At 40.1% G+C, this 19,948-nt stretch overlaps 1 protein-coding gene across 2 annotated transcripts in view; it reads left to right on the forward strand.

Moving 5' to 3' along the window:
- Positions 1 to 19,948, forward strand: part of grsf1 (G-rich RNA sequence binding factor 1) — a 41,446-nt gene that overhangs the window by 14,843 nt on the left and 6,655 nt on the right. For both annotated transcript variants that reach the window (XM_034170784.1, XM_034170783.1), the window contains exons 4-9: positions 1,834 to 1,968; positions 2,833 to 2,971; positions 3,373 to 3,491; positions 7,890 to 7,975; positions 8,057 to 8,189; positions 10,225 to 10,276. In XM_034170784.1, coding sequence (XP_034026675.1) covers positions 1,834 to 1,968; positions 2,833 to 2,971; positions 3,373 to 3,491; positions 7,890 to 7,975; positions 8,057 to 8,189; positions 10,225 to 10,276 — 664 coding nt within the window. The remainder of the gene's footprint in view (positions 1 to 1,833; positions 1,969 to 2,832; positions 2,972 to 3,372; positions 3,492 to 7,889; positions 7,976 to 8,056; positions 8,190 to 10,224; positions 10,277 to 19,948) is intronic.

The raw sequence follows: 19,948 nt of genomic DNA on the forward strand, positions 1-19,948 counted from the left end.
TGCCAGTGGGATGCCTGTATTTCACCTGGCTGTGACAGATAGAGGTTGGGATGGATCAGTTGTCTGCTTGGGTGATTGCCATCCAGGACCCAAGCTGGTTCCATGATGTGGCAATGGACGGCACCCGCATGCTCTGCCCAAGGTTCTCCCCAGAAATTTTTGGTATAGCGGTGCTGTTTGCAACTATCTCCTGAGGTGGCGGCTGAGACGGGAGTAGGGCCCCCGGAGGAGGAAGCTCTACATATTGACTAGCACAACAGTCAGCCCTGAATTGAGCCAGATACTGGCCTCCATTTTGGAGTGGGAATTCCCACTCCTAAACGACCAAGAGGAGAGCAGCACGCGTGCCACATCAAAGTGAGGCTCACTTCAGTGTCTCGGTGGCCAACCAATCACAGGCTAGGAGAGAGAGGCCAGTATCTGGCCCAATTCAGGGCCAGTTGTCGGGCTACATAATGACTGTTTCAAGTACAAATGAAGGCCATTTCCTGCAACTTCAGCCTTCAGTCTTCTCTAAATATGCAACTTAAGATACATAAGAAAATGTCCAGCACAAAGTTCTTATGATGGAATGTTATTTATTGCACAATGCATAACAATCTACACTCGAAATATACCAAATACCTCTGGAATTAACTTAATTAGGACGTGATTTTTTCTTTTTTTTTTTTTTCTTTTTTTTTTTCCAGAAAGAAAAATTTTGCATACCATGTTTCCAAAATACTGGATAGTCGGGTACTTAAACTCACAATAACACCCAAAGCTTGAGCTCACAACAGCATTTATTGAAAATAAAAGTTACATGCAGTGGTGGGCACAGCTAACCAAAAAGTTAGTTTTGATAACCGTTAGTCCTCTAACTGAAAAGTTAGCTTTCATGAAGCTAAACTGATAAACCCCTAAAAAAATTTTGTGGAAGTTCAGCTAAAAGCTAAACCGAAAGCTAAACCGAACTTTCAGTATTGACTCCAGTACAGTGGCAGCTACTGACACAACAGCGAGTCAGTGCTTCTGTCTCAGATCAGCCTTATCTCAGCAAAAGAGACCTGCTGACCAGAGAGAAAGGAAAGCAAAAGGAAGGGGAGAGGAGAGGACAAAAAAAAAATCATTTGTTTTTCACACCATACAGACCTGCAGGCGTATCACACGAGTCATGCACAGGTAGACAGTTTTGACTTATGGTTAAAATTTTAAATAAACTAATTCTGGACAAGTTATTGAAATTAATGTCACCTCTGTAACTTTACAAAGTGAAATTTTCAGCTATATGTTTTAGTTTTAAAGTAATAACTAACTAATAAACTAATTTAGAAGGTTTTAGCGTTTACAGAGTACAGACACACATGCTGCAGTGATGGTTTTCAAAGTTATCTGAAAAGCTAATTTGCTAACAAAAACATTAGTTTTGATAATTAGTGGATTAGCGGAACTGTGCTGACCACTGGTTACATGTACATTAATATCGTAGATTTGATTCAAGAATGCTCAGGTAATAACGTCAATTCTTCTTTTATTCATCGTTATTCCATTATCTGGGGAGAACTCTGCTCCCAAAACCTGACCTGAGATAGTCATTGTAGTTCTGCTTTTTGAGATGATGTTGTGGTAGACTGTTACATATATGCTATTTGCCGAAATCTAAATATGATTATAAAAAAATGTAATAAATGTCTGTTAATAAACGTTCCTTCAGTTTCATTGTCATAAACTGTTAGATCTCAATGTAGCCAGACTGCACACAGACAATAATAAATCATTTATACTAATATATTTCCAGTGAGATAATGATTAATGCTAGATTTTAAAACTGTAAATCTGTTTGTGTTTTTACAGTGATGGAAGTGACAAACAGTGTCGCAGAGGCCATCATGAAGAAAAGGGCCCAGGCTCCAAAGAGTGATGGGGTATTGCGGCTCAGAGGACTCCCCTACAGCTCCACAGAGGCTGACATCATTCAGTTCTTTTCAGGTAAACCACCTTGGTCTTGATCTTTGTGCACAAAATAGAATAAACTACTACACTGTAGTAGTTTATTCTATTCTAAGTCTAATGCTTAACTATTATTTTTAACTAATAATACTGAAATGAAGCAAACACTCCACTTTTCAACTTGGCAACCAGCAATGTGGCGCTGAAGAAACTGAAAGTTTTCAGCCGAGGTCCCCTTAATTTTATGTGGTCACTCACACAGAGGACACAAAATAGAATAAACTAGTTTTAGTTATTAGTTAAAAATAATAGTTAAGCATTAGACTTATTTAACCTTTTATTGATTGTGTCTGATGTTTAGTGGTTTTAAACAAAATCCCTGTGAGAATTGTTGGCACTGATGAATATTGTGTACATAATTTAGAATATGTGCAGGAATAAATGTGAATGAAGAAATTTTCTTTACTCAAAATGTTTGATCAAATGTCCAGATAGGTATGCTCTGAGCAGGACTGCCCAATGTTAGTATTTGGTGGTCCGGTCTTAACTCGATTGAGATGGTTAGCATCAACTTGTATATGCTTCTTACTGCATCTTACTGGAATTTAGGCCCTTTTCTGCTGACAGAACCAGATTCAATCAGTCACATTTGTGGGCCTCCTTGTTCGAATACCTTTATTTTTGGTTCAGTCTGCAAATTTTCTGTGGGATTTAGGTCAGCCGTTTGGGGTAACTGCACAACATGCTGGAATTGAAACTTGTAGAGCGTTGGTTCTTCACAGCAGACAGATTATGGTTGGTTGGATTGATAGATAAATCCACAAAGTAATTCTCTGTAGTCATGAAGCAAGCTGCATTTATTTCTTTTATACAAGTATAATTCTGTACCCATTTGTCTTTAAGGTTTGGATATCGTGGAGAATGGCATCACAATTATCTTGGACCACAAAGGAAGAAACTCTGGAGAGGCATTTGTGCAGTTTTCCTCCCAGGAGGTAGCTGAAGAAGCTCTGCAGCGAGACAAAGAGGTCATAGGCAACAGGTAGGATGTCACACCAATCTCACAGTCTGCTGCGGTGGTTAAGTGTCTGTGGCATCACCCCTACAGGTTATTTTGTTTTTGGACTGTTGGAAGTTTGAAGCAGTTGGAGGAAAACTGGTGCTTTTAATTGTATAATGATAAAAGACAAAAGCAGCAAATCTTCACACAGGTGGTGCTGGAAAACTGCAGAGGCTGAGCAATATGAGGACGTAATTACCAGATGAGATACTAAAGCATAAGTGATGCATTTTCAGTTGCCATTTGTAAGAGAATGCACATGGAACACATTGAAGTCTGCTTTAACAGCACACATGCAGCATTAACCTTCTCTAACCTTGAGTTTTAATGATGTTCCTCTGTCCTTCTTCCTGTTGGCATTTTATTGTTTTCAATCTTTGCAGATACATTGAGTTGTTTCCCAGCAGAGTCAGTGAGATTCATTCAGGTTGGCACAGAGCAGCTGCAGCTTCTCCTCAGATCAGGAGGGACATTCCTGACAGGCCGACCACGTACAAAACTGGTGAGGGGCTTTAAGTCATTTTGAGTGCTTAATAAAACACAACGTGCAAGATAAATTATTCATTGATTTTGATTTATTTAGTTTTCAGGACTACTTGACTCTCTTTCTCTCTGTCTGTCTATGTGTGTGTTTGACAGCTACATAGGCCTGACAATAAATTTTTCTGGACAATATCAGGCATCAACATTAACGCTTGTCCGATTGTTCGGGACAAGTGTAAAATGTGATCGGACAAGCAATATTCTCTAATCGTTGTCCAAACGGACAAGTGGCATTTTTTTTGGTTTATAACGTTCAAATTCTTTATTTTCATCGCTCTGAACCAAAATACCTGACCGCTGCCGTTTTTTTTTATTTTTTATTTACATCACGTCTTGTCTCGCACCTCGCGAGAAAGCATCTTCGGTTTTTCCTGCCACTCTCCATGCAGCGGACAATCGGAAAACATGATATCAATGTGTGCGCGAGACCGCTGTATGGAGTGTGTGTTTGTAGTAGAGGCTGACATTTTTTTGGGAATCCCACGGGATGGGAGTCAACTCTACTATTTATCACGTGATTGGGACGGTATGGGATTAAAAATTCACGGGAGCAGGAACCAAGGTTTTAGGCAGCGAGCCGTCCTGCCGTCATTTGAGCGGTCAATTTTCGCAAAAGACGCCAAAAAAATAGCAGTCTAAAATTAAGACGGTCCGATCGCTGTGTGTGTGTGCGTGCGTGAGTCAGCTGGCTGCGAGGAGGGAGGAGAGGGGCGGGGGATGCGCGTTGAGCACAGCGTGAAAAACTAAACTGTGGCGCTGCCTTTATTTCTCTCTGGACTGTTCTGATGGTACGTCCTGCTCACACCGTGTGCCCGTGTCGGTGATAGTTATACTGAATTTATGAGATGAAATAAATTGGTCAAAATTCCTTAAAATGAGAATATATGAATGAACAGAATAAAAATCACACACACGTGTGTTTAAAAAAAAAAAAAAAAACCCTGATGTGTAGAAACTCTGCAGTGATGTTCAGAAGCAGAAATCACATAAAGCAGCTGAGAACTCTGAACTTTAGCAGGCTGTTATTTTCCACAGATATTTATTTTAGATGGCTTAATGTAACTGTTTTATGTTCAAGCACAAAACGTGACTGAGGAGGAGGAAAAAAAAAAGGAAATGAACTCTATAGTCAGAATAAAAATACAAGCTGCTGATTTTTTTATTTTTCAAAATTATTAGGCAGCAGCTCTGCGTTTCATTTATTTCAAAGTAAGTTACCGCTTATTTTCAAAATCATGAGTCAAACCTGTTTGCATTGTTCAGTTTTTCCTGCACGTTTGTGTATTTTTTCCTTTTTTATAAGAGTTTGGTTTTTGTGTTTGTTCTACTAAAAAGTTTAAAAAAACAAAATGTTAACACTTTTCCTTATAGCAGTTCTTTAATTTCAGAAATGGAACAGAAACAACCACAAATAAAAAAAAAAAGTAGGGACTGTACGTAAAATGAAGATAATAAAAATGTTGCTATATTCCCAGTTTCTCCACTCACACCCACAGAAGCCAAACATTCTTCCAAAGTTGTGTCTTGGTGGCTTCCCTCACTTGTCTTCTTCCAGCATGGACATTTAGTTTTTGAGAACTGCCTACCTGACACAGATTTACCATAAAGTATCACACTGTTTGTATTTCTGAATGATTGATGTAAATAAAGTCTAAGAAATATTCAGTGAGTTGGAAATGTTCATGTATTCATCCTCTGACATTTCCCAAGAAAACTGGCTGTAAATATTATTAACTAATTCTTCCATTAACAATAAACTGCCCTGTCCCAACCTTTTTTTTCTTGGAAAATGCTGCAGGCCTCAAATGTAGGAATGGATATATATTAACAAAAAATAAATAAAAATAAAGCTGATCTCACACAACATGAAATATGTTGGTTTCATACAGTCTGCAGTTACAGAAATAGAAGACAAAGTAAATGTCAGGATCATTACGTGTCCATCACCAGCACATTTTGAAAAACTATAAGACCACAGGCCATGCATTATTTGTTTTGTGTCTTTTAGTGACATTTTTATTTTTTAATTTGGATTAAGGCAATAAGTACCTCCCTGTATTACCACAGATGAACTGTTTCTGTTGCCACATCTTCTGAAATAAAACTGCAAATTTTACCACCCACCACAGGAGAGTGACAGTATTAACTTTTTCATGAAGTGATGTGTCACAGCAAGTAGATGAATAAATATTTAATCTGAATCTCAGTCCCAGAAAATGTTGAAATGTAATGATTTTTCTATTTCAGCTGTAATTTGTATGTTGGAATATTAAAGTACTTACAAACAAAAGAAGTATGACAGGTTTTTATTAAGTGACAAGTCAGAGCAAAGTATATGTGATAAATATTTAATTTAAATCTCACTCATGGGTTGTCCGGACAACCAGCTTTTCCTATAGGACAAGTAAACTGCCAGGGTTACTTGTCCTATGGACAAGTACACTAAAAAGCTTAATGTCAATGCCTGAATATATTGCCTCAGAAAATATTATGATAAACAATATTACAATATTATTGTCAGTTGTTTTAAGACTATTTTCTGCCATTAATATAAGGTTTGTTTTTTTTTTTTTTTTATCTCGAGCCAGGTCACTGTTTTTCTCAATTTTGCAATTTTAAGTTTGATTTTATGCAAATAACAGAATTTCATAAAACCTCACTCTGTACAGCAATCAACCCATCAGTGAAATCTTACAGCAATTCATATAAAATGTTGACTTTTATAATTAGTTTGTCTGCCGATTTTTGCATGCAGTGGTCTGATTATACGCAAATGTAGATTGGTATGCTTTGGCTTTAGGTTCATATTTCAGAAGAAGTTGACACTTTTTTTTTCCATTTATCTTCCAAAGTTTCTTGATAGAATATGCAGAAATCATGTGCTTTCTAAACGGTTCTCTCTCATTTATTTGCAACATTTTCTTTGAGGGATGCAAGTGGTATAAGTTGAGAACTGACTCTAAACTTTTAATTCCATCAGAATCGTATGCCTCAGACTTATTTTCTATTATCAATGCTGCTATGTTTTTCTGACAGTTCGGTTTTGCCAAACTCTGTATCTAGCAACAAGGAAAACAGCTCTTTTGATCCTGAAAACCGATGTAGATCTGCATGTTCCCCACGCAGACAGTTGATAAGGAATTAATTTGTGGACTGATGATCAGAATTGATAATGGCATCTTGAATTGTGATAATTGAATCATGAAGCCTGTATGGCCTCATATCATGATACCATGAAAGCTCAATTCCTCCATGGAAGAAATAACTTCAAGTTTTATAATTTGTACTTCAGAAGAAATTGTTTATTTAAAGTCAAAACATTCACCACAGATTACTTTGTACATAATTTGTGGGAACAGTGATATCATTATGTATGGAATCATCCATATAATGAAAGGGAAGTGGCCTCTGTGTTTGTGTATCCAGAGCATCAGTTGAAATCCAGAAAGAGTCGACTTTCGTCCTTTAGCATACTAGCGTAGTTTTTCATGAGGATTCAAGGGGTGAAAACAGCAAGGTGATCAGACCAGTATTTTTTGAGAACTCAATAATTGTTTTGAAATCACATCCGTTTATGTCACACTTCCACATGAGAGCTTGTATTTCAAAATAAAAGCTGGTGAGGTTGCTGCAGACCTGACAGAATGCATCAGTCTGTCCATCCTCTAACATCCCAAACAGCAGATTCAAATCTGGACATTTTCTGTATGCATGTGACCCCAAACCCAGAAATAACATGTTCACACTCCAGACAAAACAGCAGAATTGTCTCAACAGTGTCTCACACAGTTACAAAAAAAAAACAAATTTGCTCCAATGTGAACAAGCAAATATAAAACTTATTATTATTATTATTATTATTATTATTATTTGTAATTTCTTTACATTTAATATTGTGCTGGTTAAGCAGCTTCAGAAAAGCTTATTGATGACAAAAATTAATTTTAGAAAATTTAACACAACTGAAAACTGATTAAACCCTCAATAAAGACTTTCATAAATAAGACTTTCCAAGAAATCTTTGTCAATATTTAAAAAATGTAGCACAGATTTTCCCCAAACGTCAGCTGTCCTCCGTATATAGTACAAACGACCACATCTAGAACCCATGGTTCCCCATGGGTCAACGTCCTAGTGATTGGTTTATCACGGTATGTATCATATCATGAAGCTAGTGTATTGGTACACCCCTAATCGACAGATGTCTGTGATACATAAAGGCATAGTTGAATGTAATCAGGGGTCAGAAATAAAGAGGGGGGCCTGACAAGATGTACAGTGGTTGGTGTTGAGATTTTCTCTGAATCTGAAAAGTCTTGAGGCTTTTATAAAGTGACTTATGTTTGTGGTCCACCAGGATCCACCCACAGAGCTGATGTGCTGCTGCATTTCATCCACATGAGGGGGCTTCCATACAGTGCCACCAGGCTTGACATAATTAAGGTAAATAATTTTTGTTGCAATAATTCATTAAAAAAAATTCTTCTGTAATGTGTACATGACTTTAATATCTCTCTCCGGCAGTTCTTCTTTCCTCTGACTGTGTCCAACATTATAATTGAATGGAGGTCTGGCAGACCGACGGGCGAGGCTGACGTTTACTTCTCTTCCCATCAAGCGACTGTGGAAGCAATGTCCAGAGATGGACAGTATATAGGTGAGAATGTTGTCACCATATGAGTGCCGACTGCCACCATCTGGAAGTATATTTTACGTAGTTTCTCACAGAGTACAGACTCAGTCGTCAAAGAGTTAGACTACCACGCAGATGATTAGAGTTCAGTTCTAACTGAAGTCACCTGTGTTCATGGGCAAGACATTCCATCTGCATTGTTCAAGGCCACCCAGCTGTAAATGGATACCGCTTTGGCCACAAAAGTAACCTGTGTTGGACTAGCGTCCCGTTCAAGGAGAGTCATAGACTCTCATTCACTTCATGTTACAGAATCTAGGAATAAGCACCGACACCGACAGGCCTCAGAGTGAGGACTTTGTTCTGTAATTTAGAGCAGCAGTGGTTGCCATCCAAGACCCTTGGTGGTTCTGTAATGTGTTGGATGCAGCACCATCACATTCTCCCAGACCTGGTCTGACCATGAGGTTAGTGTAGTGTATTTATTATATTGAAATGTTTAGATTTAGAATGCTCATTTTCTATAAATACACTGTTTTATAGTAAGCTGCTTGTCTGCCCTGTGTGCAGTAGTGATACATAGAATTTACACACCAATACTTACTTTGAACTGTTGCCAGTCCACCCACATTAATTTATACACCTTCAGAGCATTTAGCTCCATCTAATCGGCCTGTTTGTCAACTTCACTTTAAGCTAATTTGAGAGAAAATTTTTATGTCCGCCAAGGACGTAATAAAATCATCTGCATTTATTTATTTAGTTGTCTGTCTGTTAGCAAGATTACATCAAAACTACTGCACAGATTTTAATGAAAGTTTCACCACAGGTAGATATTAGACCATGGAAGACTCCGGTAAATTTTGGAGGTGATCTGGATCCAGATTCTAGATAAAGTTTCACTTTATATAGGCTTTGAAGGATTGCGTCAAAACTACTTCATGGATTCTCACCAAATTAGCACCACAGTTAGATATTGGGGCATTTGCTGTTTTAACGTTTCCCATAATCCCACTGGTGGCCCCCTGCACTTCCCAGAATGCACCACTGCGTCGGCAGAGTTCCAGCATTTCAAAGCCATGTAAACAGTGGCTAGTGAGGATGTAGATTGCATCGATTCAGCGAGTTCACGAGTGATTATGATGATGACACATCCTCTCAAGTTGAGAGGGTTATCTAGAGGAGGTGTAGCACCTGTGATGACTTCTGCAGTGCCCCCATGTTTTCTTGTTGTCCATAATTCACAAGGTTTGTTTACATTGTGCCCTAAACTGGAACTCTGCTGAAACGGACCTCTCACATGAGTCACAGACCACGAGATGGTGCGAGATTCACAACTGTGAAACAGCAAATGGAAGACTCCACTTTGGAGGTGATATGGATTCTGGATCAAGATTTCCTGTTTTTTTATGATTTTAAGGATTGCTTCAATAGTACTTCACAGATTCCCACCACATTTGCACCACAGATAGGTATTAGGCCATGGGAGACTGCACTGCATTTTGGGGGTGATCCAGATAGTCAGACAACAGAAATGGCTGTCTGCTCTTGTTTTTATTTAAATGTATTTATTGTTATTGCTATCAGAGCCAGAGTCCATCCATTTCACTTATTCAGGAGTTTTTTTCTTTTAAACATTCAAATTCCAGTTGCTCTTTCAAAGGTTGTAGTTGCTTTATCAATGGTATAATAAAAAGTCTTAAAGTGGCTGTTAGCTAACAAATATAGTTATCACGATGTGCCTATTTGCTGTGTTCTCACCCTTTGATGCTTTTTATTTAAACGTAGTTTATCATTTTCAGTCAACTTAAAGTGATGAACAAGCAAAACAGACAAACCTATTACTTGTTCAATGTATGAAAGTGTGTGATCACGTCTTTGTCATTTCTCTGAGCCACATTTTAGTGCATGATTTAATTTATGCTGGTAGAATTTGTCTGCTGGTTGTGCCAGCCATTAGAGTTTGAACATAAGCTATTTTGTTGAGAATTTTAAGTTGCCATGTTAAGAGTTGCTATTGGTTGTTTTAACCAACTGTGTAACTCTGTCTGAATTTTAGGGGGCCGATACATCGAGTTATTCCTGAATTCTCCAATAGAATCTAATCAAAGGTGAGAAATTCCATCTTAAACTTTCAGTTAATGAAACACTCAGTTTCTTACGTAATTATTAACCACAAATGGTAAATATTGTACTTGAATGCTGCTCTACATTAGCTGCACCATGATACTGTATTTTTCCAAAATACAGTTCGTCATAAACTGACATGACTTGGAAACTTTTTGTCCAGTGATGTCATACAGGAGACCGATAAGTAACCACAGCTAATAAAAGTATGTTCATAAACAGTCACCTCAGATTCTCTTATCAACCAACCACATATTTTAAAAGCCTCAAAGCAACACACATTTCCCCCCGGCCCCCTCCCAAAGGTGCATGTTATAAGTGGATGTGTAAACTCTGGTTGTGCCTCATGTCCATGATGCAATGTGACATCAGATCTGTTAACGGATTGGCTGCTTGCTTGTCACTTGTTATACACTTCATTATCAAGAAATGCAGTCCGCTGTTTGAGGTTTGTACATGCAAACAAACGTGCGTGCGTGTATGCATGCATGCATGATGTGTATTTCTGGCTGTCATTTAAAGGACATGTCGCACCGAAATCATAACAATTAAGATTTACGCTGTTAGTGACCATCCGGGATTACTTTGTGCACTTGTGACGGGTTTCAAAGTATACGGCATTCGCAACAAACAGCTACGGAGACGTCCGAAAACAAAGTGCTCATGAGTACTCTGGTGTTTCCGACAGGTGACGTAGCTACTAGCAGCATCCCAGCATGCGCTTCAGTGGAATGTAGCTGCTGAAGTTAAGAACTGAGGCACATATTAATTCCAAAGTTGACATAAGTGTCAACCATGAGTCATAAACACAGCCTGACAATAACCATCTCTGCTCCATGTTCAGTTTTGTGCACGATTAACTGAGTGTTATCAATAAAATCTAAAAAAACAAAAAAAACATCTGCTGCTCATCAGCTGCACAGCGTGCGTGCACACACAAAACAAGCTCCGCAGCACACATACACACATTCCAGCTCCAAATTCACACTCTCTCAAAGTAAAAAAAGAAAAAACAAAACAAAACCTTTCCACAAAACACAAAAGGAGTAAAATCCTGAACATGCCAGACTCATCATGATGTAGAGTTAATTCCAAATGTAAGCTCCACATGATCAAACAAGCGGGACGCATGCACAAGATCATCATCTGTGGCTCCCTTTAGTTCTCTGACAATTGTGGCACATAAAATAACGTCCATTAACTCCTGGAAATAATGTATTCTGACTTTTTCCAATGTAACAAATCCATCTCCGTATCCAGGCAGTGTGTTTAAAAACCGCATCATGGAGATGTCCCCACGTCCATGTACACAGAAACAGTAAACCAGCATCCACACAAACAGCACGTCACCACACTTGAAGTTCCAAAATCTGACAGTTTGCAAAAGTCAGGGTTGTGAAATGAAAATTGTGAAATCCGAGGAAAATTTGCAGGGGGGGGGCAGCTCCCCAGGAGCCGGGGTCTAGAGCCCTGTGGGGCCCCAGAATTAAATTTTTATCTAATGATAGTAGAGAAGCTTGAATCTTCGACTGGACTGGGTTGCTTGACGTGAGGACGTTTCGCTTCAAATCACAGAAGCTTCCTCAGCTAAAATTCTTGCTCTGGTAGTCTGACTTCTGTCTTGACTCTTGTAGAGAAGAATAAACCAGAAGCCAACAAAAGCTGGAGTTTTTTAACCTAACCAGACCCCACCTACCGAGAGGCTGACTGCTATAGGCTAGTGACTAAACAATAGCTCTAATTAGCACCTATTGTGCTCTAGTTAGCACTCTCCTAATGACAGGATGGAAGCCTCCCGTGATGGCTCCCTTGACGACTCTCTCCTGATGACGTGAATGACTCATTACCATGAACAAAAGACTGAAACTGCTTTGACCTGAGTACCACATTGTAAACAGGGGACAAAGCGTGTCTGAGACCCGCTCCACGGTTAAGGCTGGGTTTCAACTGTTTTACAAAGAATGCTTCCTTGACACCTCTCTCACCATTTCTTCTCTCTGGCTAAGATTTTAACTTCCTTGTCCTCAAACGTGTGGTTAGTGTCTTTCAGGTGGAGATGAACTGCAGACTGAGGTCCACTGGCGACCTCGCTGCGGTGCTGGTATAGCCTCTTGTGTAAAAGTTGCTTCGTCTCACCTATGTAGTGTTCATTACAGTTTTCCTGACATCTGATATGATACACTACATTGCTCTGTTTGTAACTAGGGATCCTGTCCTTAGGGTGAACTAATTTCTGTCTCAAGGTGTTGACTGGTTTAAAGTAAACTGGGATTTTGTGCTGTCTGAAGATCCTCTGTAGTTTTTCCCCTACTCCTGCTAAATAAGGGAGAGACATTCCTCTTCTTCTTGTCTCTGTCTCCTGTCTATCTGGTCTCTTTGTTTTCTGGGACTTCTGCACTTTGTCCAGGGACCAGCGTGGGTACCCACATACTGTGAGGGCTTTCCGTACAAGTTGTTGCTCTTTAGCCCTTCCCTCTGCAGTTGTGGGCACCTGTAGGGCTCTGTATTGAAGAGTCCTGATCACCCCGAGCTTGTGTTCAAGGGGGTGGTTTGAGCCAAAGAGCAGATATTGGTCAGTGTGAGTGGGTTTTCTGTAAACCCCTGTCTGGAGCTGCCTGTTCTCTCCAATCGTAACATCACAGTCCAAGAAGGCTAAATGGTTGTTTCTGGCATCCTCACGTGTGAACTTGATATTGGAGTCCACCGAATTGATGTGTTCTGTAAAGTCCTCGACCTCCTGTTGGTTGATTTTAACCCATGTGTCATCGACATATCTGAACCAGTGACTGGGAGAGATGCCCGTGAATGACGTCAAGGCTGTCTTCTCCACTCGCTCCATGTACAGATTGGCCACAATGGGGGATACCGGAGAGCCCATCGCACAACCATGGATCTGCCTGTAGTAATTCCCCCTAAACAGGAAATACGTGGTGTTAAGACACATCTCCAAGAGTTGGCAGATGTGGTCTGGTGTGAGTTTGGTCCTTTCAGGTAGAGACACATCTTCCAGCAGTCTCTGCCTCACAGCTGAGATGGCCTCAGCGGTGGGGATGCAGGTGAACAACGAAGTCACATCAAATGACACCATAGTTTCATCTGCCTTCAGCTGCAGGTCCTTGATTTTGTTCACAAAATCTTGTGTGTTCTCCACATGGTGGTCTGAGTTACCCACTCTGAGTTCTCCAGGTTTTGGAGGCAGCTAATGATTTTATTCTTATAGCCACTCGTGGGGTCTCTCTTCAGGGAGCCATCAGGGGAGGCTTCCGTCCTGTCATTAGGAGAGTGCTAACTAGAGCACAATAGGTGCTAATTAGAGCTATTGTTTAGTCACTAGCCTATAGCAGTCAGCCTCTTGGTAGGTGGGGTCTGGTTAGGTTAAAAAACTCCAGCTTTTGTTGGCTTCTGGTTTATTCTTCTCTACAAGAGTCAAGACAGAAGTCAGACTACCAGAGCAAGAATTTTAGCTGAGGAAGCTTCTGTGATTTGAAGCGAAATGTCCTCACGTCAAGCAACCCAGTCCAGTCGAAGATTCAAGCATCTCTACTATGGAAACCACCTGGACAACTGAGAGCCTACACAGAAACATTATCTAATGATACTTTTTCAGCATCTCCTGGAAGAACAAATCTCAAAATTAGTGGATATTTAAATGATCCTATATTCAACCTTTTATTGGTGGCCAAGTGGTTAATGCACTTGGTTTCAGTGCAGAAGGTTCCAGGTTCAAATCCCACCCATGCCACATTTCTCCATGTAATGTGGAGTTGCGTCAGGAAGGGCATCCGGCGTAAAACCTGTGCCAATTCAACATGCAGCTCTACCTTGGATTTGCTGTGGCAACCCCGAGTGCAAACAAGGGAGCAGCCGAAAGGACTTACTTTTATTTGACCTGTCAATGATGATGTTGAAATAACAGAATGACATGGAAGTAGGACCTGGAATGTTTTTCCTTTTAATTGTAAACTAAATTATGCATTAACTCAGAACAATTAAACTACATGAAATTTATTAAGACTGAAAAGACTGTTACAGCATTTCAAAAACCACAGCTAAAGCTTGCAGAATATAAAATATCAATAATTTACCTTATAGTAAAAAGTCACATATTCTTGTGTAAATTCATGCAGCCTAAATCCATTCAAAGGCACAATGTTTTTTTACAATGAAAGAAAGTTGAGATTAGTGAAAAAAGTCACATAATCTTGTCTAAAATCCTGTTTGAACAGCAGAATGTTTATTTTCCAGCGAGAGAAAAATTCTTACCGTGTTTCCCGAGAGGGCAGTTTACTTTTCCGTTTCTTTTACCTTTCATGTGTGTTGATGAAGCCAGCGACAATTCCACGGATTCTTGTCCTTATAAGACTTTTTCAAACTGTCTTTCTCGCCATCTTTCTGTGCGACGTCGGTCCGTGACACAAACATGCTGCACAAATCTTTTAAAAACTTGAGAGCTCTAAAAGTTTGGGATGTCCACATGCTAAGTTTAGCTTAAGCATCGCACAGGAGCCACACAGCGTCGCAGCAGCAACCAACCAGTCCTGCTTTACGACAGCTGTCCTAACAGCTACGCTTTGAGTGGCATTTTTCCTCCGCGAACCTCTGCGGATCCGAGGAAACTGATTTGTATCTGTAACACACAGATCAGTGTCCGCGGACTTATAAAACTTACACGATATTGTAAAAAAAAAGAGAATGCTTTGCGATAAGCATTTTAAAAACTCAGTGATGTTCATGATTAAAGAGTACATCACTAACACCCCACCCCCCTGCCCATGATGAAATCCACGGAATCCCGCAGATCCGCGGAGTTTTCACAGCACTGAAAAGTTAAGAGTTTCGGGGTGAAGTTTGTTGTCTCCTGTCTGTCACTTTCGGACGGATCAGGTTCGTTTCCCTCTGTCAGTCAGTCATCAGGATGTTTCTGCTCATTCTAAAGTGTGCGTCACGCCGAAAAATGCAGAGAATTGTCGAGTGAGATGTTTTCCGTCAAGCGCTCAGAGTAAGAGGAATAAAATACATCAGCGATCACTAATTATTAGCATGTGTGCGGAGAGACTTACAATCATTTATTTATTTATTTGACAGGGACATTGCACAACAAATGTGTTGCACAGACCAGATTTAGCTACAAGGTAATTTTCATCTGTTGTCCCCGGGCAGAAGCAAGAAACAGCAGGTCACAATATACAAAATACTACAAAATATAAAAATAGATATAACCCCCACGAGCACCAACAAGAAACACCAGCAATGGATTATATGAGTACTTTTATGTTGTCTTTTAGGGCTGGGTAAAAAAAATCAATTTTGGATCGATTTCATTTTTAATTTACAATAGCGATTCATAGGGCATTAGATCGATTCTTCCCCTTAAGTTAACCATTGCAGTCTGGTGCGTACGTGACGCGGAAGTGACGTTTATGTCATAGGTTCACGTCCGGTTCATTCAAGCGCTCAAAACGTGCACGATGGCCGATACTGGTAAAAGTCCGTTCAAACCTAAGTCGGACGTTTGGAATCATTTCAAATTTAAAACAACAAAGGACAAAGAGGATAAGAGCAAAGTGGTTTGCAACATCTGCCAAGCGGCGCTCAGTTACTGTAGGAACACCACAAACCTTCGAAATCACTTGACGAGGTATCACACTAGGCTAACGTTAGCTTCTGACAACAAGCCGCCCGGGGCGAAACAAAAGAAACTGAAGGAATCACTGACATTACCCGCCGATTCTCCTTGGGCCATAAAAATAACAGAAGGCATCGCAACTTTTATCTGTAAAGATTTGCGCCCGTACTCCGTGGTGGAAAACGAAGGCTTCGGGTGGCTCGTATGTGTGCTCGATCCACATTATGTGATGGTGCAGCGTCCCCAGGATGTATACACATGTGAAAAACGACATCGTAACGAAAATCCAGTCAGCAGAGAGAGTTGGCATCACTTGTGACACTTGGACATCACTGTCAACGCAGTCGTACATGACAGTAACCTGTCACTATATCACCAGCGAGTGGTGCCTCATGTCTCATGTGCTACAGACCACCGAGGTTCTCACAAGCCACACTGCTAGTAATTTGGCAGATATGCTGATGCATGTTATATAGGAGTGGGGTCTGACCGGCAAAGACCCAGCAGTGGTCACGGACAACGCTGCTAATATGGTTTGTGCAGTGGGGATCATGAAACTAATGCACGTCGGCTGCTTCGGTCAGACGTTGAATTTAGCCTCACAAGTGGGTCTGAAAATCCCAGCCGTGTCACGTCTGCTCGCTCGAGTGAGGCGTATTGCAACGTTTTTCCACCGAAGTACGACGGCAAATCACATACAAAAAGAAAAACAGAAGCTGCTTCAACTTCCAGCGCACAAGCTCACATTAGACGTCGTGACCAGGTGGAACAGTGCACTAGACATGCTGGAGCGCTTTTTAGAACAACAGCCAGCGATCTCTGCCACTCTCACAAGACGTGCGCAGGAATGAAAAAGATATCTGCACCTTAACAGAGGAGGATGTAACAGTTGCCGAAGATTTGGTGTGCGTTTTGAAACCAATGAAGGAAGCCACACAGGCAGTGTCTGAGGACAAGCAACCAATACTGTCTGTCATCGCCCCACTCCTCGCCCTACTTAAGGAAGTCTTAACCCCCTGCCTGGGAGACTCCACCGTGGTGAAGGAGTTGAAGACTGATGTAAAGAATAACTTAAGGACAAGGTATGCTAATGTTAAGGTGTCTATTTGTCTGTGTGCGCATGTGTGTGTGTTTTCATGTAAGTAGGCCAAATCAGACACAACTAAAGCCAAGTTTTGTATTTTATATGTGCATCTTCTTATACTGATTAGTTGTAGCAGCAGCTACAGCTAATCAGTATAATTTATAGACCATGCACTTTTTATTTGTATGTGTTGTATGTACACTCAACAAAAATATAAACGCAACACTTTTGGTTTTGCTCCCATTTTGTATGAGATGAACTCAAAGATCTAAAACTTTTTCCACATACACAATATCACCATTTCCCTTAAATATTGTTCACAAACCAGTCTAAATCTGTGATAGTGAGCACTTCTCCTTTGCTGGGATAATCAATAAATCAATCAATTTTTTTATATAGCGCCAAATCACAACAAACAGTTGCCCCAAGGCGCTTTATATTGTAAGGCAAGGACATACAATAATTATGTAAAACCCCATCGGTCAAAAAGACCCCCTGTGAGCAAGCACTTGGCTACAGTGGGAAGGAAAAACTCCCTTTTAACAGGAAGAAACCTCCAGCAGAACCAGGCTCAGGGAGGGACAGTCTTCTGCTGGGACTGGTTGGGGCTGAGGGAGAGAACCAGGAAAAAGACATGCTGTGGAGGGGAGCAGAGATCGATCACTAATGATTAAATGCAGAGTGGTGCATACAGAGCAAAAAGAGAAAGAAACAATGCATCATGGGAACCCCCCAGCAGTCTACGTCTATAGCAGCATAACTAAGGGATGGTTCAGGGTCACCTGATCCAGCCCTAACTATAAGCTTTAGCAAAAAGGAAAGTTTTAAGCCTAATCTTAAAAGTAGAGAGGGTGTCTGTCTCCCTGATCTGAATTGGGAGCTGGTTCCACAGGAGAGGAGCCTGAAAGCTGAAGGCTCTGCCTCCCATTCTACTCTTACAAACCCTAGGAACTACAAGTAAGCCTGCAGTCTGAGAGCGAAGCGCTCTATTGGGGTGATATGGTACTACGAGGTCCCTAAGATAAGATGGGACCTGATTATTCAAAACCTTATAAGTAAGAAGAAGAATTTTAAATTCTATTCTAGAATTAACAGGAAGCCAATGAAGAGAGGCCAATATGGGTGAGATATGCGCTCCTTCTAGTCCCCGTCAGTACTCTAGCTGCAGCATTTTGAATTAACTGAAGGCTTTTTAGGGAACTTTTAGGACAACCTGATAATAATGAATTACAATAGTCCAGCCTAGAGGAAATAAATGCATGACCTTTCTGATTTTAGAGATACTGCGTAAATGCAAAAAAGCAGTCCTACATATTTGTTTAATATGCGATTTGAATGACATATCCTGATCAAAAATGACTCCAAGATTTCTCACAGTATTACTAGAGGTCAGGGTAAAGCCATCCAGAGTAAGGATCTGGTTAGACACCATGTTTCTAAGACTTGTGGGGCCAAGTACAATAACTTCAGTTTTATCTGAGTTTAAAAGCAGGAAATTAGAGGTCATCCATGTCTTTATGTCTGTAAGACAATCCTGCAGTTTAGCTAATTGGTGTGTGTCCTCTGGCTTCATGGATAGATAAAGCTGGGTATCATCTGCGTAACAATGAAAATTTAAGCAATACCGTCTAATAATACTGCCTAAGGGAAGCATGTATAAAGTGAATAAAATTGGTCCTAGCACAGAACCTTGTGGAACTCCATAATTAACTTTAGTCTGTGAAGAAGATTCCCCATTTACATGAACAAATTGTAATCTATTAGACAAATATGATTCAAACCACCGCAGCGCAGTGCCTTTAATACCTATGGCATGCTCTAATCTCTGTAATAAAATTTTATGGTCAACAGTATCAAAAGCAGCACTGAGGTCTAACAGAACAAGCACAGAGATGAGTCCACTGTCCGAGGCCATAAGAAGATCATTTGTAACCTTCACTAATGCTGTTTCTGTACTATGATGAATTCTAAAACCTGACTGAAACTCTTCAAATAGACCATTCCTCTGCAGATGATCAGTTAGCTGTTTTACAACTACCCTTTCAAGAATTTTTGAGAGAAAAGGAAGGTTGGAGATTGGCCTATAATTAGCTATGAGAAATGGTTATGAGTATTTTTTTCTCTAATAGTTAAAATTTTGTTAGCAAAGAAAGTCATGAAGTCATTACTAGTTAAAGTTAATGGAATACTCAGCTCAATAGAGCTCTGACTCTTTGTCAGCCTGGCTACAGTGCTGAAAAGAAACCTGGGGTTGTTCTTATTTTCTTCAATTAGTGATGAGTAGAAAGATGTCCTAGCTTTACGGAGGGCTTTTTTATAGAGCAACAGACTCTTTTTCCAGGCTAAGTGAAGATCGTCTAAATTAGTGAGACGCCATTTCCTCTCCAACTTACGGGTTATCTGCTTTAAACTACGAGTTTGTGAGTTATACCACGGAGTCAGGCACTTCTGATTTAAAGCTCTCTTTTTCAGAGGAGCTACAGCATCCAAAGTTGTCTTCAATGAGGATGTAAAACTATTGACGAGATACTCTGCTACTCTGCACTGTGTTGGTATATGGCATTAGAGAACATAAAGAAGGAATCATATCCTTAAACCTAGTTACAGCGCTTTCTGAAAGACTTCTAGTGTAATGAAACTTATTCCCCACTGCTGGGTAGTCCATCAGAGTAAATGTAAATGTTATTAAGAAATGATCAGACAGAAGGGAGTTTTCAGGGAATACTGTTAAGTCTTCTATTTCCATACCATAAGTCAGAACAAGATCTAAGATATGATTAAAGTGGTGGGTGGACTCATTTACTTTTTGAGCAAAGCCAATAGAGTCTAATAATAGATTAAATGCAGTGTTGAGGCTGTCATTCTCAGCATCTGTGTGGATGTTAAAATCGCCCACTATAATTATCTTATCTGAGCTAAGCACTAAGTCAGACAAAAGGTCTGAAA

Source organism: Thalassophryne amazonica, chromosome 5 (genome assembly GCF_902500255.1).
Source record: "Thalassophryne amazonica chromosome 5, fThaAma1.1, whole genome shotgun sequence".
NCBI classification, from domain to species: Eukaryota; Metazoa; Chordata; class Actinopteri; order Batrachoidiformes; family Batrachoididae; genus Thalassophryne; species Thalassophryne amazonica.